The following is a 26,206-nucleotide window of genomic DNA, read 5'->3' on the forward strand; positions in this document are numbered from 1 at the left end:
AGTTTTTCTGTGACAGACAAAATTCCACGCGGGCGAAGCCGCGGGCGGAAAGCAAGTAATCTATAAAATAAAAAATGAAACGCAAAATGTGATGGTAAGCGCATAACTCAACAAAGCCTGGGCCAATTTTACCAATTCTATTTTTTATGTTCGTTGAAGTCTAAGGATGGTTTTTAAGGGGAGAATTGCAAAATTCAACCCCTAAGGGAGTAAAACGGGGTCCACGCGTAAGAAGTCGCGGGCGGCCGCTAGTTTACCATAAAGTATGATAAATCTTGGATACGTCTTTGAAGTAAATAAATAATTACATATTTTGCAAGCATCTGTCATGGCTTCGCATATAACCAACAAACCAACCAGCTGTTGGTTTAACTCTGAAGCATGGAATAAGAAGGGTTATGGCATGTAGCCATTGTTTACAGCAGTGCTATTCAACCTTTTTCATGACACGACCCCCTTAGTATGAAAAAACATTTGGCGACCCCCCCGACTGTTCGAATGTTATAAAGATGTTTGTAGGGACCGAATACTTCAATCCATACAACATTTTAATGCATTTGCATAATTAGATTTCGGATTTTGTCTTTATAACTAATGTTTTTTTTTACTGAGGTAGTTTTTACGACCTCTCGCAACAATCCGCAACCTCTTCGGCGCCGCAATGGACACTGCACTAGTACTACTTCAGAATATCGCCCTTAACCGGCAATACCGAAGGACCATGTACAAGTCCCAAAAAGCCCACAGGTAGTAACTTGAATAAAACCAAGATTCCAGTGGCAAGTCTCATTTATTCCGAACCAAATTTGAGTATAAAATATGTAGGGGCCGTCTAAAACTTACATTCCGCGATTCAACCTACAGACAGCGCCATCTATCGGTAACTCAATGCACTACATATATGAAGCTTAACATTGAACACGACCCAAAGGTTGAAAAACACTGGTGTACAGTAATTGAAGATATAAAGGAGGATTTTTTCAGCTAAAGTAGGCCACGTTCAGATGATGAACGTTCAATGCGCGTTACAATTACATGTATATTATTCTCGGAGTATTCAACTCATGCTAACGCGTATTCTACATGTAGCTGTAAAAGCACGAGTGTTGAGCGCTCATCATCTGAACGTGGTCTAAATCTTCAGTGTCAGCACCATTATTTTATTTATTAAGCTTGAATATCTCAACTCAATAATGTATGAATAATAATATAGGTAAGTACCCTTTTCAAGATAATATGGAATAGATTTTTAAAATGCAATCGCTTCTTTGTATTTGTACCATCCATTAGTTTAAAATGTTTCATGCATTGTATTAGTTATCTGGTCAACAATCTAAAGTAAATTATGTACTACGTACTGTAACATCAATTTTTAGCTTAATTAAAGGGCCATCTTTGGTTTTAGTATTTGATTTTTATTGTTACTAATAACCATAAATCAGAAAACCTATAAAAATTTAAAGCGCTCGCTTTTAATTGTTATTTTTATAATATCAGCGAGCTAAATAGTAGGTATTTCAATACACCAACCTGAACTTTATAATCCATAATTCAGACCTTTATCATTTAATTTTATTGCCAAGTTTTTTTACCCACAAAAACATCATAATTGTATCAAAGTTTAAATATTTATCAGATGTTGTGAACACAACATCAATCAGATCTCATTTTATTCCATATTCTATCAACCACACTGAATGTGTAACAAATTACAGCCAATGCGCATAGCGTTCTTTTTAGAAATACACATACAGATGAGAAAGAGACCACAGAAATTTCTATCTTGACCATAGTTCTTTTACCAACTCTCCCCATCCAGGGGCTTGATGAAAACGCCTTAGTACGCACCAATAAACCATAATAACGCCACAAAATATCTTCTAGACATAAAATTCTAAGTCCACAGCCGCCACTAAAGCACATCAATGCGATATAATAATAACCAGTTTAAAACTAGAGACATAAAATACTACGAGTATTTAAAGCGACAGAAAAATTGAAGACGAAAGCAGCATTCCTTAAAAAGTGCAACACATGAAGTATGCGGAACGCTACAACTACGAATGGTACGTACCAACCCTGCAACACCGTCTGCTGCTGCACATTCCGCTAACATTCTCCCAGCTGAGAGAGCTAGAGAAGTTGCAATATTTGACTTACTGGTAGCTGCTGTTACAACCGCTGTGCTGGAAGCACCAACTGCCTAAGATGTCTCCAAACTGGCAGAACTCTGTTCGAGAAACGAGAGTGCAAATTGCCCAGTAACACATAAAAGCATATTCTATCACACCGAACGGTTCGTGACAACCTCATAGTAGTTTGAATCCGACGTTTACTTGAGCATATTTCTGTATATTTAATGCTGTCTCAGTAGTCTCTGAAGATATCACCCCTGTTCATTCTGGAACTTAATCTAGACTCGAGACGTCTTTCGACTAACGTCATTCTGTTAAGTCTCATTACAGCTCTTGTCATTATCTGACACTCGCATGTGTTTGGTTTTATGAACTCCTTTCCTCGAGTCCTAAGATTCATTGTAGTGCGTCAGACCCATCATGTGTTCAATTTGTTTGTGGCGTTTGCAGATCATCAACAGGCAGACTTACTGCCGTTTCATTCATACATCGACCACTCAAATTTCCAAGAACGACATGAACTACTAATACAAGAGCTAACTACTACAGTAACACATTAGTTGACTCACTGATAGATAATGTTGTCCTCGGAGATGCTGGTGTTGAAGGTCTGATAGCTTCGCGGGAATAGCTTCTTCTTCCGACTGTAGAAGATGAGTTTAAACTAGCTACAATACTCGTCCTGTACAGTTAAGATTAATATCGTAGCAGATACCTAGCCAGTTTAGCTATCGTCCAGGATGTGTCAACCTTCTTTTCGTACCAACATTCGCCTTGGAGACCCCGGATACTGTTTGACCCTGCTTGGTATTGTACCGTGATATAATCAAACGTTATAGCAACACGACAATTACCTACCTACCACAAGATACTGAAGCTAAAAAGGGAAGAAGCAAAAGTTTCACTTACTGGTAGCTGATATTGTTATCAGATCCACTAGTGTGGAAAGTGTTGTCTCCAGAAGAATAGGAGTTCTGTGATGCGGCGTATTCCGCAGGCCGCTCGGTCACCTCCGGTTTATAGTCCTCAGGGCTCCAAGGTCGGCCCTCAGCCAGTGCCGCGACCTATTGAAGACAACAAACACATACATTACATAAATTTTTTACAGAATTAGTTACTGAATGGGAAAAACGTCAGTCATGAACAGTATGCCCATCATATCTTTGTGGGAGTGTGATCTTTGGAAACATGAACGTGACAATGATTAACTCAATACAACATACATCTCTTTCTGCATTTATTACACCGATCTTGTCGCGAGAAGATCGGTGTAATTTTATTTTAAGCGATTTGGTGAAAATATTATTGGCAGGTAGCTAAGATAGGTTAATTGATGTTTATTGTCCGTGGTACATAAATCTTTTCATAAAGGTTACTAAACCTTTGTTTGTCACCTGTCATCCCCTTTGCAATGGAGGGAAGTCGAACCTCAACTTCGTGTTCATATGTTCTTCTGAGTAATTTCGTTGCGCATCCAATGACAGTTTAGGTTTCCCCCGGGACAACTTGACCTTCACTGGTTGGGTTTTTATTGGCGGTCAAGCTGTAGATCCTGGCTACACAGGAGTTGCAGCGGTGGGAACGAGAGGTGGGAATAGTCCCGTATAATTTTTTTCAGAACGTATTTTCATGCGACGGGTAAAATGTTGGTTTGGCCCCAGATCGTGTGTGAGAGAGCATTTCAGTTCAGTACGTTTATAAGCCTTACTTAGTTTGAAACGAGATGTCACCGTGTGCACGGCGCGATCTCGATTCGGCGAACAAATCGCTGGTATGAAAGGAAAATGTGGTCGCAGCGCCATTTACAATATATTGGAACGTGTAAGTGCCTTGAAAAGGACTTAAACACGAACAGGAATTTGAATATCAACCGCTCCCCATTAGTAAACCAGTCGTAATCGGACCGCGTTGGTGTTCAGTTTGAAAATCTATTCAGGAGGTATCCTGAATGGTCAGATTTCAACGTTTGCCATCTAGTTGATATACTAGGGTTGTTCAAAAAGTAATGAGAATGGGATATTTATAGCCAACACAAAAATTAGAAGCCAGGGATAAATTGTGACGTCCACCCGAGGGGTATGGACTTTTCGTGACGTCAAGCAGGGAAACCTTATAGTCATCACTTTTTTAACATTTAATTAGCTTGTATATGATATCAGACAATATCTCTATCTCTTGTTTAAAGATATTTGGATATTTCCTTTATCCATTTCTTGATCTTGAATTGAAAGACGATTGAATTTGTCATAGTCAAGTTTAATCTATAGGTACCTACTAATATTATAAAGCTGAAGAGTTTGTTTGTTTGTTTACTTGAACGCGCTAATCTCAGGAACTACCGGTCCGATTTGAAAAATTCTTTCAGTGTTAGATAGCCCATTTATCGAGGAAGGCTATAAACTACACTCGACATCAAATAAATCGCACCTCCCTCGACAAGCATTTTCAAACGTATGCATCCCCACTTCCCACCAATATTGGCACCATTTAAAAGCCTAGTTCTAACCTTCATTTCATTAAATGAAAGGTTTTTACCCCAAAAATGTGTCTAGGGAAGGATCCAGAGTCACTTCTTCAAAAAATAGGTAGTTACGCTAAAGCCAACTTTTATGGGTATAAAACTGTTAAGTTGGGATTAATCGCTATCAATCTGTTAAAGAGGACACGTGAGATCATTATTTGGTTTTATAACCATAAAAATTGGTCTAATTGATCCCATAGGTGGGCCCAAAGTGAGGTATTTTTTCAAGTCACATTTATGGTATATGTTAATCATTTATAAAGAAATTAAATGTGTTTTTCTTTAAGGATATTTACTTTCAAATAACACCAATATTGTTGGGGCACCATGATTGTGTCAGAAGAAAATCGTTAAAGTTCGCGTCGCGGAAGGTGCGGTTTATTTGATGTTGAGTATATATACCATCACCCTACGAGTAATGGGTGCAGAGCAAAAATGAAAAATGTTACGAAAACGGGTTTTTACGCGTACGAAGTCGCGGGCACAGCTAGTGTTTAAATAATTATATGTTCAATGTCCCTAAACCCAAGTAATGGGGAAACTTGAGGTCGGGGTTAGCTAAGTAGGTTATCTCGCTGACCAAATGATATACTTACATACAACGCCTAATATCTGAGACAAAATCTTATAATATGTAGTTTCGAAACACCTAAACTAAGGCGGGAATAATTTACTTAAACAAGTTTAATTTAATATTCACAAGTTACCTTGGAGTAGTCCAGTGTTCAGCGAGATCGAAAATCTTTTGTCTGTGTCTAATTCGGTAATCCTGAACACTCAAACAACTTCAAAGAGAGAAAAACATTAATAAATCTTATGTTGAGGAAAACTACCGTTACCTAAACCTGATCCATAATTATACATACTCAGAATATCAAGTTTAAGGCTGGTTTTAGAGTCACGCTGCCCGTCAGCGCTGACAGCCGAAATGTATGAAGCGTCGGCGCCGAGCGATCAGCGTCACTGAGGAACGTTCCCTTCAATTACATACATATTGATCTGTCAGCGCCGACGATCAGCGAGCGGTCAGCGCGATTCTAAAACCCGCCTTAAGAGCCGATAACGTGTACGACACTACGAATACAAATCCCAATTCTACTACGCAGTCCGTGAGTACACCGAGATGCACTTATTCCTATTATTCTTTCTTCTTCTTTTTACTCTGTCTTATTGACGCTGGTATCGCCATATTCTATTAAAATTATCGCCACTTCAGCGGATATGATTTATACACGCGTGTCATAAAAGCGCTAATACTAAGTACCAGCTGATGTACATTTTTGACGTTATTTAAAAAAAATACGTCACTCTTAATACTGGCATAGAATCCAACGCAAACGAACGTTATTAAATTTTCACCGGGCGGATAAACGAATTATCGCCCCAGAAAAAAAATGCTGTGAATATGTCAGTGTAAAATCCTATATCGTGTAAAGCTGGATGGAGAGGATTAAGCGCACGGGTGGAAAGATAATGGACTAGTGTCAGATATTATCGATACCCCGTCACCGCCGTTTACTGGCTCGAAAAGAATCCGTTAAATTGGTTAAAAGCTGGTGCAGGACGTTTAATGGACCAATATTTTTCCAGCAAATATCTGTGCGTGAAACTTCGACGTGCTGAATGAAAAAGCTGTTTTGAAATGTTTCCAATGATATTCGATTCTCTGGAGCTCGCGGATAAATCTTTATTTTCAGCAATATTTCTCTATTATTTTGTTGGAAAGAACGCTGATACGAAGTGATTCATTCCTTTTGCAGCAGCTTATTTTCACTATTATTCCTAATAATTCCTAATTCCTAATAATATCCTTGGACATTTTACACTGCGCTTCTATTCCCAAACAAAGCAAAGCTTGTACTTTGGGTACTGGACAACGGATATAAACATATTTACATACTTTTTTTTGTAAATACATACTTATTACACATAGAAAACACCCAGTCCGATACAAACATATATGTTCATACACACAAATGTTTGTACTGTGCGGGAATCGAACCCGCTACCTCCGGAATAGTAGTCCGTTTCGAACCACTAAGTACACCAAACGGCCGACAAATTATTACCTTTTTATCTTAATCTCTCTGACACAGAGAAATTTTATTTACGACAAAGTGATACTTCACTTTCATTGTATTGTATTTAGACACGGCCGATCCTTTATATATCACTAGCTTTCCGCCCGCGGCTTCGCCCGCGTGGAATTTTGTCTGTCACAGAAAAACGTAATCGCGCGCGTCCCTGTTTCAAAAACCGGGATAAAAACTATCCTATGTCCTTTCCCGGGACTCAACCTATCTCTACACCAAATTTCATTAAAATCGGTTCAGTGGTTTATGCGTGATAAACAGACAGACAGACAGAGTTACTTTCGCATTTATAATATTAGCATAGAAGTGTAGATGACATTTGCTTTTAGTTTAGCCTTTTATATCACACGAAAGGTCCTTATTTACACGTTGTAACTGCAAGCTCAAAGATATCGCTTATCGAACAAATTGGATGTTTCGCCCCGAGTGCATCAAAGAAAAATAACTGGCATTCCGACCTTGCCCTTGAATATCCTTGGAATATCACTACAAAGTTTCCAACTAGAAAGCAAACATCCATCCATATTGCTCGACGTCAAAGGAATATTCCCCGGTACTTTGTGTGTAGACTGTAGTTGTGGTCGGACCAGCGAAAAGGGAGTGGAAAATTGCTACATTTTCACTGAATAATAATCTTTCAGATGTGATATGGCACGTGCGTGAGAGATATATCTGACAGATACTTAATTAACCGTATTCTATAAAAGGAACGGGCTTTTGCCTTTTAGATGGCGAAACATAATATTTTCTTCATATTTACAGATTATGTGAAGAGTGCTTAATTTGATTATAACTACAAAAACCTATAAAGGTAATCCATTTAGAGATGTTACAGAAGATTTTGTTTCTCTGCGAGTTGCTTTTAGATATCCATAGGCGCTTTAAAGGAAAATTGTCTGCCTATAAATCAATGGTAGTGCTTGATTGCTATTGGGCGTAGCGAGGCAGATTTCAGAGCCGGTATCCATTAGTCAGCCTTTACAAGCGTGCACGTAATCTGAAATGGCAACGACCGCAGCCACCCTGCCCTGCACACGATGATTATGTCATCCCGAGATGAATATTGATTTTTGGCTATTGGGCAGTAAGCTGAACAAATTAGAAGATAATGTGATCTTCTGCCTAAGATAGGAATTAAAGCCACGACCATTACTAACGAGACAGCTGTTTAGCATTGACAGAGAACATCTCACAGTAAAGATTAGAAGTAAAAAATCATACTATTCAAGATATTATTGATCTATGCCAGGGTTTCCCAAACTATGGGTTGCGACCCAATGGCGGGTCGCGAGCGAACATTGAGTGGGCCCTGCCTGTAGAACGACACACCACCCTACCCTAATTTGGGAACTTGTATTAGATGAGTCGTAGCCCAGACAACTTTGGGAACCACTGATCTATGACATACGAGATGCCACAAATCGCTCTTTCAGATTCTTTTTTGCGCTCGCGCACCTTTATTTGATAGCCCGCGAACAACAAAGTTTACACTTCATGTTGTGTCGAAAAACGACTATGATAACACATTTCCGTTGTGTGATTGCAGTATCGAACAGCATTGCGAGGTCTTCGGGATTTAGCAAAGTATCTGGTAATTTTAGATTTTTAAATCTTGTTTTTTTTTCTACATTATGTGGGCACGGCTTGAGACCCTCTTTGGGAAAATCTCAAGACCTCTTTGGGAAGATCTGGGTTTACTTGGTCCCTCAGCTGATTTGAGGAGGTCTACTACTTTGGTAACGGCTACGTATTAATCCTTGTCTGAACAAATACATCTTGGATGATATAGCAATTCTGGAAATGACTGTTTTTCGAGTTTCCCTGTAGAAGGTGGAACTTTAACTGCCGCGATTGAGTTCGAGTACAGTTTATCAAGTCCCATGGCCTTTGGACACGGTAATAGTGCTTTGGACATGCTTTATAGTCTATCCAATATAGCTTGATTAGAATGACAGCTATCAAACGAATGTGACTAGTGCTGGGTATGTTTCGTACGGTTCACATAGATGTATCGATAAGTTTTCGAAAAAATGATATAAAAAAATGCACCCAATTTTTCTTCATATCTTTATTCATAAAAATGACAATTATAATTTAAATTCAAAGACAGTGAAATTTAAAATTCATATCAAGGATGTACAACCTAAGTCGTAGTCATTATCATCAGTGTTCTTCAGTGGTTTTTTCCTCTCGCTAGAGGGCGGTGGGCATCTCTTCTAGAGCAACGGTGCTATGAATACCCAAAAAAATACCGGTGATTGATTTCCAATGTTTGATTATTTAAGAATGAAATGTTTTTTGGTTTTTAATAGTGAACATTTAGAAAAACGTATAACTTGACTTAAATATGTTAAAAAATTAGTTAGAAAAAAAATTAGTTAAATATGTTAAAAAATTAGTTTTAATTTAATATGACATTTGTCGATATGTCCCATTACTAACATTTTTGTAACTCGAGATAACCTTGTAGAGACGTCGTTAATACTCTAGCTTGATTTTTATAATTTCGAATTACTACTTATTGGTGTAATTTAACGCTGCATTTACACGAAATTAACATATTTATTGGAAGCACTGTCGTCGAAAATATTGTTTGTAGGTCAGACGTGAATTATTTCTTGTCCGCCAATATTTAGCTCTCATTGATCGCTACTACAAAGTTATGTCGTTACTTTTGATGGCAGCTGTCATTCTAATCAAGCTATATTGGATAGACTATAGTTATTCGTATTCTGTAGGAAATCCACAATAACATTTCCTTACTGTCTGAGAGAAAATAATATCGGTATAAGGGCTTAGTGTGAGTTTACATCAAACGTCGTCACTAGCGAGCGGGTCAAAAAATCTATGAAGATTTTAGTTCTTGAAAGTATCCACTAGGGCAGCGGTTCCCGAATGGTGGTCCGCGGAACCCTGGGGTTCCGTGGAAAGGCCGCAAGGGTTCCGTAAAAAATATTATCCCACGTTTCGTGACCGACGTTGTTCGCTCGCACCGACTTGTTTACGCACAAGGGAGGGGCAGGCCGTGCGGGCGGAGTAGTACGGGGGTTCCGCTAAGAAAAGTATAATAAATTAGGGTTCCTTGGCAAAAAATATTGGGAAACCTTGCACTAGGGACTCTATACAATCCGTCATAAGCAATTTTTTTACGCAATCACTAGCGAAAACGTTTGATGTAAACTCACACTAAGGCTGTTAGCCCTTAGGTTAGCCCCTTTTAAGTTGACCACAATAGGCTAGTTTCCTAAAAAAATTTTTTTCGTCCGTCATGTTCAATATCAAATAATATTGGACACATATATTTTTATTTGTCAATCTAACAAATAATTACATAGTTATGGTATATTGAAGTTCCGCGCGACGTCACAAAGTGCGGCACTTTTATGCACTCATTGACGTCACGGGCCTCTTCTTATGAACTTTGGCGCGCTTTATCTCTTTAAATTTTCATTAGTTTGAAAAAGTGAAAAATACGTGTAGAGTATTTTTTGATAAGTTAACTGACGGACTAATTAAAACTCTTGCTTTTTGACCCAGGAAACATGCCTACTACCCGCATGTTTATTCACTTCAATTTGTCGACATTTACCTGCATTGTATAGGTACTTTTTTTTTATTCATATTATAACAATATAATCCAGCTTATATCATCATCCCTCTGACAAAGCCTTCAAATTGCTTTCCACCAAATTAGGTCTAATATAGATCTTTAGCAAAATTGTCCCATTTGAATACTCAACATTGTTGCAAAGCTACATTTTTCGACGCAATTCTTTTTGCTTGCATAACTCTTAAAAGGGTCCACGTGAACTCTTTACACAAGTTTGACGTTGACTTATGGATCGAATATTGTTAGGCTGTTACATAACTATTGATCCTAAGATACATTACAAAACTTTCATTTACATTTTACCTAGAATAGAAACACCTCTAAAACTAGTTCTTTGCTTTTTTAGACATCTATTCCAAAGTTTTATTGCTTTTGTTGGAAAAATACTGAAGATTTACTCGGATCGCCGATGCTAGTCTAGTAGCATGTCTGCTGTGGTCTGTATTCAAATTCAAATCAAAAATAGATTAAAACCCGGTCAAGTTAACTGCACACCTCGCTGGAATGCGACTCTCCCTTGCACTCACCCGCACACCTCCCCGCGTTCGCCCCGTTCGTATTAGAGCGTCGATGTGACGTCACGGCGCCACCAGGTGCGTAGTTAACAGGGTTGTAATTTTTTTTTATTATATAAAATAAAGCAATCTGTCTCCTTCATGGACATTTAGCAATATGTGTAATAAATAGTCATCTTTTGTGGTCCAGGTCCAGTGACAAGGCCACGTCAATATAAAAGGACAAATTCGCACATGTCCCTGTCTTGCTTGAACTTTGCCGTATTTGGTATTATTGACACAAATCTAGAGGCGTTCTTCTTTTCAGTCTTGAGAATACCTCTCTCGGTTTCATCAGCTCCACTGCAAGCTCGTTTACGTGGTTAAGAATACGGTCTCTGTATTTAGGCATTACTTTTACTATCTCTTCCTTTACTGTGGGAATTCCTAAGTCATGGTGTAACCTCTCATTGGTTATGTACCAGGGCGAGCCTAGGCTAGATGACAAAATTTCAATTATTTGTCCGTCAGACATATCAGACTCATATTTATTATTTTCTTTCATAATTAAATAATAAAAGTGCTACATCGAGTTGAAATGGCGTGTTACGTCACGCTTGAGTAGATTTTTTACCCAAAAGTGACGCCACGCGACATTTCAACTCAATATAATACTGTAATTATTCGATTATGAAAAAAATAAAAAAAATTGTGTCCAAATTTTTTTTATTATCTGTTTGACGGACTAAATAGAATTTCGATTTCATTACCCAGTCACCGTACCTATTCTCAGTAGCTTCGATTGAAATCTTTGCAATATCTCTAGGTTGGAATTTGCTGCAGTGCCCCACAGCTGGATACCATAGGTCCAAGTCTGCTTCGTAAAACAGGGTTGTAATTAAAAATGAAAAGGTTTATTCAGCGACACAAAACAACATCAAGAAAAAAAAAACTAAAACTAAGTAAAATAATGTGCGTCACCGAAACGGTATCCACTTAGCATCATGGCGGGGTGTCGTAAGTGACACCACGACGCTGGTCTTCCGTGGATACCCAGGTAAATTGTTGCAATTGTATTAAAAGGGGCGAAAGAAATATCTGATATGTATCACATCTATATTAATATTATAAATGCGAAAGTAACTCTGTCTGTCTCGCTTTCACGCCTAAACCACTAAACCAATTTTGATTAAATTTGGCATAGAGATAGTTTGAGTCCCGGGAAAGGACATAGGATAGTTTTTATCCCGGTTTTTGAAACAGGGACGCGCGCGATAACTCGGTGATCGTATTTTGGCAGCAGCGTTGGGAGCAGGAGACCAAAGGTCGTGAGCTCTATCAGTTCTTCCCGGAGGTGGCTGGTAGGCTCAGCATGCGCTGGGTCCAACCGGACTATGTGACCTCGCAGATACTCACTGGACACGGGTGCTTCAATAAAAGGCTGAGCGACATGAAGCTGCGAGAGGGGAGTATGTGTGAGTGCGGCGAGAGTGAGGAGGACAGGCACCACGTTCTGTGGTACTGTCCTCTGTATGAAGACCTGCGGTGGGAGATGCTGAGTGGAATAGCGCTCTCGGAGGGGTACGGTCCTGCGTGGTACCCCGATCTTGTCAGCTCGGAGGCGAACTTCGCGCGGCTGCGAGGTTTCGCGCACGCGTGGCATAGGAGGCGGAACGGACAGACGCCTAGCGGCCAGGCACCGGATGGTGCCAACGTGCCAGTAGAGTCCATGCCCCAGAAGGGGGAGAGTGGCAAGGGACAAATGGACAAAGATTAAAGAACTTGTAGAGAGTCAAGAATTGCGCGCGGTGGAGTGCAATCTGCCGTAGGCAGCCGCAATTCCGCGCGCATCTCTCAAGATTCGGCCACAATAACCGCGAGGTTGGTATGGCCATGGGTGGTGGTGGGATTTGTACGTAGTACGTAGTAGTAGTGTATGTAGAAGTGATGACATTTATCAACGATAGCAGCCCGACGCGAAGTACCGTATTTGTGGTGTCAAGCCCCAAAAGGGGGAGAATTGACTATGAGAAGGGACATGGATCAGATAAATTTGTAGGGAGTCAAGCAAAGCGCCCGGAGAACAGAGCCCAGAGCAAGTACCCGCGCGCTCTCCCGAGATTCGGTTCGTACGCCGTGAGGCAGGAAGAACCATGGGTGGTGGTGTACGTAGTATGTAGTAACCCTGGTGCAAAAGCTCACTAATTTGTTTAAATTGCTTTTTACCTGTGGGACCTATAAGTGGTTTACTTGTTGCCTAACTTCTCATTATTATACACTGTAAAACCCTGGTTTTCCTAAATCTATACTATATAATATTAAAAAGCTGAAGAGTTTGTTTGTTTGTTTACTTGAACGCGCTAATCTCCGGAACTACTGGTCCGATTTGAAAAATTCTTTCAGTGTTAGATAGCCCATTTATCGAGGAAGGCTATAGGCTATACAACATCACGCTACGATCAATAAGAGCAGTGCAACAATGAAAAATGTTGCGAAAACGGGTTTTCACGCGTACGAGGTCGCGGGCACAGCTAGTAAATAAATAAATATGTAGATGCAACTTACCTTGGTCCGGTACATGGCCGCGGCTCTGGTGTTGTATTTCTGAGGAATGGTCATGTTCTGCTTAACGTCGGATTGGCTCTCGAAGAACTCACGCGCTTTGAGGTTCCCTCCGACCTGTACGAGAAACACTAATATTAGGGACTACGTTCTTCTGATTAATTTTGTTGCGGGTCCAATGACTTTGACTTTGACTTTGACTTTAGCTATTAATTACCACTTAGCACTACGTTAATGCTATTAAGTTACCCAGAATTATTTATTTTATTCGTAACCAAAACCTTTAAGATTACTTTGAAGGGAATTCTAAAAATATCCAAAATATTTTTTTTTACTAGTCAAACAGTCATGCTCTCGCGCATTCCTCCTTTTGAACAACTTCTTTTAACAAGAAGTAACTACTGTTCTTTTTCGGACAATGAAAAATACGTAAAATATTGTGAATTTAGAATTTACAAAAATGTTGAGGATAGTTTTATTAATAACAAGTCGTAGTAAGTACGCAATTATATTCTTGCATGAACATTTCTAATGAGAACGCCCAAACCGTGCAAGCGAAGTTTTCATCTTTAAACCTTTACGTTGTTAAGGTTCTACCAAACCAAAGCGTGCAGCTTGCGTGCGCGATTGCGATGGCAACCAGTATAAATCAGTAGGATCGCCATTGCCAACGCGCACGCAGGCTGCACGCGTTGGTTTGGCCGAATCTTTACAGTGATATAGTTTTACAGAATCACGTGTCATTTTCCTGAAGGGGTGCGTATTTTTCAAACCTACTTTCATCAAACTTTCGTCGACCAGATACGTCGATGTAAACTATATGCGGTCCGCGTGGCGACATGAATAACGAATCCCGCGCGCAAACGCGTTTTCAGTGTGTTGTGTCGCGCGTGTTTTCTATACAAACTGAGGTACTTGCATATAATGATTAAATCTGTCGTCCCGCGTACCGCGGCGGAGCGCGGTGCAGTGTGATAATCGCCTTAATACACTATCGCAATTGTTACTATGTAATCGTCCAAGTGAACAATAGGGGCGAGGTGCTTATAAAAATAAAACGCACGACTGCATGTCATTTCTTAATGTTTTAATACTTTGTTGATTTGTTTGAATATTATCATCATTCCTTACTCTTGATTTAGAATTTAAATCTAACATTAATGAAGCAGTAATACAAATTAAAAATCTAATAAACAGATATCGATAAATCAAGGCATTACGAGTAGGACTATGTGAACTAAGATCGAGTAAGATATAACTTTTTTAAATTACAATAATGTTTTTCCAATATTATTTTGCTTTCTTTTGCTGGTAGTCGTAAGTTACTTCCAGTTAAGACTTTCAGTGCAAACTGCAGTCCACTGTTGGACGTGATCCCCACTGAGAGCTACGCAGCACGAACTTCCGTTGTTTCATGTTGTTGCTTAGCTTAGAATAAATCCGAAACCGGAAAGTTCGGAACTTTGTGCATGCTGCTGAATAACTTCCCTATCAGACTAGATGGACGGCATCTCAAATTCTCAATATGGTGTCCGTAGACTCCATGTTTTGCACTGCAGGCTATACTGGTAGCGTCATTTCGATTAGGCCATTTAAATTGCCAAGTACTATCAAACACATCCTGTAGCCTTATTCACGTAACATAACTTCAACGACAACAAAGCACTGATTTGCGATCCTACCGAGTAATCGTTCTATCAAAATGACCCTTGTGAATACGGATTTCGAACTGTCAAAATACGTGAATTTGGCCACTGGTCTTCTACTTTAAGAGACAAGGATTAAAGAATCATAAATCAGCCGCTGGTACTTTTCTGGCACTGGAAGAGTTTTGGGCCATTCTTATAATCCGAACATGTTTCCAGTGCCACCTTCAGATGCTACTTCTCTTCTGTGATTCAAATTCTATTTCAGATCATCCCCGAAGGTTCAAACTTGGTAAATTCTACTATCGGATCGTTCGTTCGTTCGTTCGTTTCAGCCAAATGACGTCCACTGCTGGACAAAGGCCTCCTCCAAGGTTTTCCACAATGCACGGTCCTGCGCTGCCCGCATCCAGGCTCTTCCCGCGACCTTTACCAGATCGTCGGTCCACCTAGTAGGAGGCCTGCCCACGCTACGTCTTCCAGCCCGGATACTGATACTATCGGATACTGATTCTTATTTGACACTCAAAGGATGACAAGAACCAGTCTTTCTTTTGTTTTTTTTTTCATTCAAAAAATTTTTTTTCTTTGCCTCAACTGTAGACTTCTTCATTTACTTCCAGCATGAAAGCTCTATGTGGCTCTACGTTTCTAATATCACTATAATGTTAATCAGCAGATCATCATAGTGTCAGTCACGTCAACTTGCCTAGCGCTGGTAGGGCCCAAAATATAAGGAGACAATGTAAAGTGCCCCATAAGGGCTACCTTTTTTTTATTTACTATATTTTGACGTTCATAAATGCCACCAGTGGTCTAAATTTAATAAAATATTTTTGATTTGATTTGAAAGCTTCTCTCTATTCCTTCCTTGTACATTTTTATAATTTCTTTACAAATTGCACGGTTTCTATTCCTTTCTTTTTCCTTTTTAGATATTTCTTCCATCGCAGACACTATTATCAGACGCATGGTCCTCTTTGAAGGATACGATTCTCTATGGGTAAACTTTTCGAACGACGCATACTCGAAATTATGATTTTCAAAGGTGATTTTTCGTACTAAAAAGGTTGCAATAGCATCTTTTTGGTAACTTTTTTTCAACAATATCATGAAGAACTCCAGGTTTAACAAAGCGGTTTGTTTAACATTTTACTCAATCTGATAAGATAACAGCATCGTTTTCAGGAGTATTTAGTTTAGGACCGTGTATTCTTTATACAGTGTGAGTCACGTTAAAGTGTACATATGAAAATAGATGAAACTAGACCTATTTTTATCGACAATAAATAGGTCAAAAAAATTTTGAGATTTTTTTTTAATTTTTTATAGAATTTTTTTTCTTCCAATTACTTATTGTAAAGAAAACGTAATAACTTTTAAACTAAGCGGTATATCCTGATAAAATAAAAACAGTAATAATGCTAAATAACAGGCGATACTAAAAAAATACATAAAATACACAAAAAAGGCCAACAAATAATAAAAAATGATACTTTTTGAAAAAAATCGGCTTTTAAATTCGTGTTTTTTTGGTTATTTGATAAATTTCTCCAAAAAATGCCCCTATAACAGGTGGTTTTTATTACTTTATATTATTCTCTATCGTATTATCTTTGTAAAACCAAAAATCGCATGTCTCTATCCCTATCATAACATTTGCTATGAGCGTTTGAACAAGGGCCTGCCACAACATTATTCTCCGCTGCAGGTAGAGAAAATTTTAATTTTAACTAAAATGCTTATTTTCCTTCGAAATCTTTTGTTTTTATTTGAAATTTAACTTTTCTTTATCTAAATTACAAATCTAGAGCCATTTTCAGTTTCGTTGTTAACGAAGCGTTGAATAGCGCGCCCGGAGAGGCTTAGTTCAAACGATCATTGCAAATGTTGTGATAGGGATAGAGACATGCGATTTTTGGTTTTACGAAGGTAATACGATAGAGAATAATACAAAGTAGTAAAAACCACCGGTTATAGGGGCATTTTTTGGAGAAATTTATCAAATAACCATAAAACACGAATTTAAAAGCAGATTTTTTTAAAAAAAGTATCATTTTTTATTATTTGTTGGCCTTTTTTTGTGTATTTTATGTATTTTTTTAGTATCGCCTGTTATTTAGCATTATTACTGTTTTTATTTTATCAGGATATACCACTTAGTTTAAAAGTTATTACGTTTTCTTTACAATAAGTAATTGGAAGAAAAAAAATTCTATAATTTTTTTTAAAAAAATCTCAAAAAATTTTTGACCTCTTTTTTGTCGATAAAATAGATTTAGTTTCATCTATTTTCATATGTACACTTTAACGTGACTCACACTGTATTTGACTTCTTTTTCCTATGTTGAAGAGTTACTTCATCAAAAAGATCTTATTCATCACGTAATTAGAAGTTTTCTATTTAGGAGTTTTTTAAAGATATTTTATCATTAAAAATCTTTTTATCAGCTTTTTTTTCTTGTTTTGCACGGATAAACGTGTAGAACATAAGTTGGAAACGAATTTTCATCTGAACACTAACAAGCTAATTTATGTGTGCAATATTAACTTAATTTAAATGAAGTAACGGCATTATATTCGCAATAACGTAACGTTATTTATTAAAGTATGATGTTTCCGCAGGTACGTTCCGCAAATATTGTTAAAATTAGTAATATTGAATAAACGTGGTAATTTGAACGGAATAAAACGATTATTTTCAGACATATTGCTTTATTCAACGAGGGGAAATGGTTAGAGAAAATAAAACGATTCAAATTTTTTTTTATTGCTTTTAATTGATAGTATAAACATTCTGCTCAAAAAAGCAAAAAATAAAATTATTACAGACCAACAACATAACATTATACACATACAATACAAATCACACATTCATATTATAACATTTTGTACATTTCATTGAAGTTGAATCCAGTGCCACTTTTGCAGCTTTTTTATTCTTCAAGGTGTCGTAAAACTTGGTGTCCATTGTCTGCAGTTTTCAGGTTTCCTATTTAATTTCACTTCTCATTGTTGCAAGAAGTGAAAGTATTGCGGCTTCATCTGCGCAGGCGCCGTCAAACTCATGGAATCTTTTTAAGCAATCTTTTTACCGTGCTTCGTAGGGTATCTTTTGAAATGATCTTTATTCAATTTTGGTTTTGATTTTGATTGCAGCCTCGTCTGTAGATCCGATTAAGTTGTATTTCGAGCTTTCTCTACAATGTCGAGTTACTCTAGCATTTGATTATGCACTGTATTTCTAAAGCAGTATTGTTCGTTATCAAATAGCCTTTTCGGCGCTCGCGCTGCCTGACATAGTATCATGTCAATGATGATGACCTATTGCTTCACAATTTCTTCACATTTGTAAAAGTAGACATCTTGTAGGCTTGGATTCTTTCAAGACTGTCGGTTTTCGTAAACTCAAAGCAAACACTGAATTTTATTCAATTTGTTGTGCATAAAAACTTTTTTTTAAGATTTACGTTTTAGAATGATAATGCATATTTCGCCAAAAAATTCGCGTAAACTATGCGTTGTTGCCTGTTTGCACCGCACAGCGCCCACGCATTTCGCATTAGCGAATGATAAGTGTGGCAACGTCGCACAATTAAAGTTATTTTCCCTTGATTTGAAATTTCGTAACGTTACTATCAATACCGTTATTTATCTTGTTAATTGCTTTCAATTAATGGTTAAGGAGATCTTAAGGAGGAAGGAAATTGAATAAGGCAATTTTATTCAGAGTTAAGAAAAACTGGCAAAGGCCAGTAGTTTAGGACCAAGTAAGCTCTTTTTAAATAAAATTTTAATATTATTATCAGGATGTTTTTTTTTTCAAATAAGGCAGCAAAAAATGCTGCTAAGTTTTTTTGATATTTTTTGGTTCTTTTTTATTTTTTTAGTGATTTTATTAATTTATACATTGTGTCTTAATTGTATTGATATAATGTGTTAGTAAATTAGTCTTAAACCTGATTTTGCTATTGCTCAAATAGATAATGGGGAAAATAATGAGCAATTACCAAATTTCATTATTTATTTCAAAGAGTCAAACCGAGTGTCTACTGCCTTTTTGTTTGCTTGTTGTACATAGTATTCATAATTTTTAGAAATTGTATTTTATTATTTCAATTAAATTGAAGTAATTTTTTGCTACTACAAAATAAGTCAAGCCTTAAAGGCAGAGAAAATTTTATTTTAATGGATATCTTATTTTTATGGTCTAAAATGACCTAATCCCAATAATAATGTTTTGAAAAATTGAAAAAAAAAATGGCCATAATTTTCTTCCAATGGTCATAATAATTGCTGGATGATTAAAAATCATGGCTTATTAAAACTTAATAATAAAAATGGTGTTTCAAACTAAATCCATCGCTTAGCATTGGAGTGATATCAATTATGGAAGGATATGGGTAAAGCATAGCATGGGACAGCACACACAATCAACATAGATAAGGATCTAGCGACAAAAGAAAAAAATCCTGATTTTTAGGCTGTGGTAGGAGAGGGTAGGAGCCACACAAGAAGCAAAATTTGGCTTCTTCAAGGAATTGACCTAATAGTCGCCAGCTTCTAACGAACAGAGCGTGCAAAGTAAACAGTAAGAACTTACCATCATCTTTTCTAGTTCTATGTCTTTCCATTTATCCATAGTAACCGATCTAACGAAGGATAGATGAACCCCAAGGCTGCGGTGCACCCCTGAGCATTCCAGGCAAATCCAAATGCCATACGTCACTGACGCCCATTGCGGGTTCAGAGTGCCGCATTCGAAACATTTCTACAAAGACAAATAAATTGTTAAAACCATATAAATCACCATAAGGACCAAAATACCACCACGAAACAACTTACATGGTTTTCGTCTATAGTTCGTATAGAGTTAAGTTTTCTTCTGGTACGCGGTGATGCCATTTTTAAGAGTTGTGAAAGTTACAAACTCCCAGTGTAGTGGATTCTTTTGATTACGGGATCAAGTGAAAAACGCTGGCAGCACGTCCTGCCAGCTGGGAGCCCGGATGTCGTATATGTCAAAAATGATGTTCCGACTTGAAATGTCCACTTGGCATTCATAGACAATGTCCTATTTTTTTTTCTAACCATAGAGAAAGCTTATAATGAAAATCTACCAAAGTAGTAGAAAAAAATAATCTTGTCTGTAATTATGAATTTCGTTCAGAAATGAGAACGAAATAGTTTTGTACTTATTTTTTACAGTAAAATCCGATCTAACTGGATTAAATTAAAGCCTATTATGTAAGAAAATTAAAGGACATCATCCACGTTTCATATATTTTTGGTCCAAAATCAAAAGTGCCGGCCAACAAAAAAAAGTGCTGTTTTCTGACAGAATACGTCTGCCTTAGCATTTGTTACTATGGCACCAAAGCCGTAGATCCACTGTGCGTCGAGTATTTGAGATCTAAAATTCATCAACGATTCATACATTTTTTGTTCAAAATCAAAAGTGTCGGCCAATAAAAAAAAGTGCTGTATTCTGACAGAATACGTCCGCCTTAGCATTTGTTACTATGACACCAAAGCTGTAGCACCACTGTGCGTCATAGTATTTGAGATCAAAGTCAGTCGTTTCATATATTTTTAGAACTCAAATACTACGATGCACAGTGGTGCTACAGCTTTGGTGCCATAGTAATAAATGCTAAGGCGGACGTATTCTATCAGAATACAGCACTTTTATTTTTTGGCCGGCACTTTTGATTTTGGACCAAAATGGATGATGTCCTTTCTTGTCAGACTAATGTTATGAATTTTCTTTCATAGAAGACTTCGCGGCTTAATTACGTAAAAAATATTATGTGAAATAAATAAATAATAAGCATTTCTCATAAAAAATATTTACCATCAAAAAATGGTTCATGTTTTTATATTTTCAAGATCATTTTTGTTACTAAATTGCCTGCAAAAATATTTAAAGTTGATTATGTTTTTGTCGATTGTGTAGGGTAAAACATGCGCCGCGGACTCCGCGGAGAGATCAGTGGGTATCCATGCCATACAAAGAAAGACCTTTTTTTGTATGGAATTTTGACTTATTTGATTTGTTGTGCCCCGATTGCGCTAAATATTTTATTTATTTATTTATTTTATTGGGCTATCAACATGAGAAACAGTATTAAACACAATTAAAAAATTAAGCCAAAGGTCTCTAGCTAACTGCTCCCACACAAATGATAACCACAGCATGCATAATATTATAATGTAAGCAACCCGTGAACTTTAAACAATACAATATGTAAACGAAAAGTGAAACAACGCCTTCACTGAACTAAATATATTTAACTTTAAAATAATTTACAAAAGTTACACTCAAAATATGATCAAAATAACTCCGTCCGACTATTCAAGTTTACACTTCGAGGTACGAAAACGTAGTGGCGCTCCGTCGACTGCGTAGCTTCTTTTATTAACTCGCCCGAGCGCCGCAGTGGCGCCATCTACGACGAGTCACGCCATCTACGCCGGGTGGCGCCATCTACAGCGAGTTACGACAACTTCCGGCTGCATCTTGATTTTTCGGCGGCAATGACGTCACTTCCCACCGGATATCGCAATAAATAATTGCGATTGCCAACACGGCCATTCTGCGCGGTGCCTGCCCCAGGCACTTCAGGTCTAGATAAAATGCTGAAGCAAAATTGAATATTAGAATATATTATTTTAATTACATTAAGGTTATGCGGTCAACTTGTCAATTATTGCTGACTTACACATTACCAATACCATGCACATGCGTTTATTTAGACTGCTCGCACTTAAAGGGGACTTTACCACATTTAAGAGACCAAGTCAGTCTTTTCCCGCTAATCACAGAGCTACTTGCACTCAAAGGGACATATGCCACACTTGAGCGTACCAAGTTCGCTCCAGATCTTATTTGTGAATCTCGCATGTGAAAAATTACCAACAATGTGTAAGTCACCAATCTAAAGCATTTTATCTTGACCCGCAACCTTAATTTATATTGTGAATACGAATCAATCATGTTACAAAATGTAAATAATTTCATTATTATGTAAATAATAATAATGTATTATGTAAAACCTTCTTTCAAATAAATAAATGTGTATATAAACTGTTTTTTTTTTAAATAATACTTTACGATATATAATTTCATACAAGAAAATTTGTTATTACCTTGCCAACACGGGTTATTATTAATAGATAAGTAGTGTTAATCACTCCAATTATTGATTTTTATCCATGGTTTCATGTTTTCGACGGCTGTTATGCCAGTGTACTTTTTAAGGCTTCTTTCAGTACCTTTTATATCCGTCACCTCATATCGATCGTTTCCCATGACCTTTTTTACTGTAAACGGTAGCCAAAAAACACTTCACTTGGCACGGCCTTTGTAGTTTTATGGATAGTACTATTTAGACCTTGTTGTAAAACGTTTATGTATTGATCCCAATTATGCTCAGTCGTATTAGATCCGATGGCTTTTAAGGCTTCTAAAATAGTTTTATTAAAGCGCTCTACTTGGCCATTGGAACGAGGCATACCCGTAGCCACAGTATGCAAGCGAATATTTTTATCAGTGCAATAACGAACGAATTCGTTGGAAGTAAACCCAGATCCTGCATCAGTGATAATTCTTTTGGGGTTACCAAATATTTTCGTGATAATTTATCCAACTGTTTCATAATGCATGCACTTTTAGTAGATCGTACAGCAGAAATAAATACGAATTTTGTAAAGGCATCCACAGTAACAAGCAAATACTTATTTTTGCTTTTAGTTTCAACAAATGGGCCCAAATGGTCCAAATGGAGTGTATGAAAGGGCTGTGCATACTTTGGTAGCGGGTGTAATTCTCCTTCCTTAGGGCCGCCTTTGTTTTTATAATATATACAATTAAGGCAGTTTGCAATGTATTTTTTTACAATACGTCGCATACGAGGGAACCAATATTGATGACTAATTCGTTCAACAGTTTTATCTATTGAAAAGTGGCCTAAATCGTCATGGTTGCATTTTATAATTTGCCAAATACACTTTTTGGGTACCACCCAGCGTCGACCTTGAGCCGTTCTCCTATAAACCTTACTACCCAATAGCTCATATTTGTTAAAAACATCTCTGTCACTATCAATATCACCTGACTCTAAAATTATTGTTTTGATTCGTTCTATCTGGGGATCTTGTAATTGTACAGTAAGCAACCAGTCTGCCTCAGTTATTGACATAATGATTTCGGTTTCAGATTTTTCTCCGGATGGCACGGGGTTTCGACTCAATGCGTCTACATGTTGCATTCGCGACCCTTGTCGGTGAATAATTTCAAATGAGTACTCTTGTGTTGACAAGACCCACCGTGCTATTCGGGGAATAATCTCTTTTTTAGTTAAGGCATATCTCACTGCATTGCAGTCGGTAATAACTTTGAAGGGCGATCCCAACAAATACAGTCGGAACTTCTGCAAGGAACAGACGATGGCTAATAATTCTAACTCAAAAGAATGATATTTTTTTTCATCTTCTGTTGTCTGCCTACTATAATAATGTATGGGTTTCTCACCTTCGTCTGTTACTTGCATAAGTATTCCGGCTATACCGTCTCTACTAGCATCCGTATATAGAATAGTCGGTCTGCTTGGATCGAAAATTGATAAAACACTCTCTGAAGTCAATTTGGATTTTAAATTTTGAAAAGCCTGCTCCTCATTTGTACCCCAAACAAATTTAGCATCTTTTTTAAGTAGTTTCGTCAAGGGAGCAGATATCATGGCACAGTTTTTAATAAATTTTCGAAAATAGCTTATTAGACCAAGAAATTGACGGAGTTGGTGTACTGTTTTGGGAGTGGGAAAGTCGTTTACGGCTTGCAATTTCGTTTCATTTGGCATCACACAGTCCTGTCTTATTTTCTACCCTAAAAATTCAATTTCAGTTTTAAAGAAATGACATTTTTTTAGGTTCAGTGTCAAACCATTGTCTCTAAAGATTTTCAAAACCTTTTCTAGTAATTTAATATTTTCTTCCACTGTTTCAGTAACTAAGTAAACGTCATCTAAATACAAAATTACATTGTCAAATCTTAAATTTCCCAACACCTTATTCATCATTTGTTGAAAACAGGACGGTGCGTTTGCCAAACCAAACGGTAACCTTAGAAACTCATAGTGCCCATCCTCAGTAATAAATGCAGTTTTTTCTATAGATTTTTCGCTCTCGCTCATCCTAATCTGGTAATAGCCACTTTTAAGGTCTAGACATGTAAAGCATTTACGGCCCTGTAGCCTATCGATCAAATCCTCAATTCGAGGCATGGGGAATTTATCTTTAATTGTGATTTTATTCAACTGCCTATAATCTACGCAGAGCCTTTTTTCGCCATTTTTTTTACCAACAAGAAGCGCGGGGCTAGCATAGGGCGAGTTGCTTTCTCGTATAATATTGTTTTCCAAGAGTTCATCAACCATTTCGCGTATAATTTTCCTATCAGTAGGTGAGGCTCTATATGGTCTGCATTGAATTGGTTGAGAGGTGGTCAAATTAATAATCATTTCGTGGTCTTTTACTTTACCTAACTCTTTGACATTTTTAGCAATGCAATCACTATATTTCCTTAAAAGAGTTACCAATTCATTTTGGTACTCAGCAGAACAATGTACCTCAAGTTCGGTCAATACATTAGAAAATTCAGTAAATGCATTAGCATAATCAAATTTAAGTATACTTCCTACACGAGAGTACATCAAGTCAGGGCGCTCCGTTACATTTCTCCCTATCAAAATTTCACAATCCGCCAAATCATCAATAATATAAAAATCTATGTTCGTTTGTTGCACAGAATCGATTTTTAGATTGACTGTTACTTTGTGGTCAACTTGTTTTACGTTTTGTTTAGAAAATCCTTGCAAATACACAGGAGAGGGTAATCGTATATAATTAAGAGACTTTGATTTCGCTAAAAAATCTGACATTATTGAGCAGCTGCTGCCTGTATCAATAAATGCTTCATGAGTAAAGTCGTTTAATAATATAGATTTAACAAATTTATTTCGTGAGTCTGCCGATGAAACGGTTTTTGTTTCTTGTTTTTCCGTTTTCAAGGCATTCTGTTTATGGTAACATACATTTTCTAAATGGCCTCGCTTACCACAATAAGCGCATTTATTGAGCTCACATTGATTCCTCCTATGATTGCCACCGCATAAGTAACATTTAATAGGTTTACGATTCTGCATTTGACCCGAATCCTGTTTACTAGGGGGCATAAAATATTATTATTATGCGCAGGCTGACCCGATATACTCGCGGAAGGCAAAGAAGGTGATGTAGGAATGGGTGTTTGTGTCGTAGGTAAGTGACTATTTATTTTATTAGAGCTATCGCGTGCATTTACACTCGTTTGTTTTGGTGTTTTACTTTTATAAGTGCGCCCATGTAAAAAGCTAGCTAGACTGTCGCAAGTAACGAAATTACTCGCTTCAATCGACGCTCCTATATTACTATCACCTATATTTCCAATAATTATGGAAATTATGTCCTGTTCCGAGAATTCTAATGAGAGGCGATCAATCTTGCACTTTTGGTCAAAATAAAATTCATAAAGAGATTGATTTTCGGTTGGTTTTTTATCTATTATCTCTTTCAATAGTTCAAACATGTTACGACGGATTTGGAAACTTGAGGCTAATTTCCTTTTCCAATCCTTCCATTTCCATGAAGGCCACTGATTTTCAGTCCGTAATAATGAATCATACCAAACTTTTGAAGAGCCTTTCAATTTATTCAAAGCCTGATAACGGATCATCTCGTCAGACCACGCAAACGTTTGAGAGTAAGAATGTATAATACCAAGCCAAGCATTAATATCATCTTTTAAAGGGTCAAATTCGGGAATTATGTTGTTCAAAGTAAAATTATTCGAGCTTACTTTTAAGGCATCAGGTTTATGTGATAACCTTTTCCTTTGTTTTGGTGGAGGTGACGGCGTCCTGGCGCTGCTCGAACTGCTCCGACTTGAACTCGAAGTGCTCAAACTCGAACTTGAACTCGAGCGAGCCCTTTTTCTTGACGGCCGTTTTTTCTCCTTACTTCGTTTCCCCATGATGCGCGGGTTACTGGTCTCACTTCGGATGTAAACGAAAAGTGAAACAACGCCTTCACTGAACTAAATATATT

General features: G+C 37.4%; 1 protein-coding gene across 3 annotated transcripts in view; it reads right to left on the reverse strand.

Annotated features, from left to right (window-relative positions):
* Positions 1-20,085, reverse strand: part of LOC135086964 (ADP-ribosylation factor GTPase-activating protein 1) — a 126,662-nt gene extending 106,577 nt beyond the window's left edge. For 2 of the 3 annotated variants that reach the window (XM_063981813.1, XM_063981812.1), the window contains exons 1-4: positions 19,907-20,085; positions 19,665-19,832; positions 13,419-13,532; positions 3,045-3,199 (exon numbers count right to left, since the gene is read on the reverse strand). In XM_063981813.1, the coding sequence (XP_063837883.1) occupies positions 3,045-3,199; positions 13,419-13,532; positions 19,665-19,832; positions 19,907-19,966 (497 nt within the window). In that variant the 5' untranslated portion in view covers positions 19,967-20,085. Of the gene's footprint in view, positions 1-2,704; positions 2,780-3,044; positions 3,200-13,418; positions 13,533-19,664; positions 19,833-19,906 lie in introns of all 3 variants that reach the window. The other variant, XM_063981811.1, reaches the window with a different exon arrangement.
* Between the last annotated feature and the right edge of the window lie 6,121 nt (positions 20,086-26,206).

This window comes from Ostrinia nubilalis, chromosome Z (assembly GCF_963855985.1).
Source record: "Ostrinia nubilalis chromosome Z, ilOstNubi1.1, whole genome shotgun sequence".
Classification (NCBI taxonomy): Eukaryota; Metazoa; Arthropoda; class Insecta; order Lepidoptera; family Crambidae; genus Ostrinia; species Ostrinia nubilalis.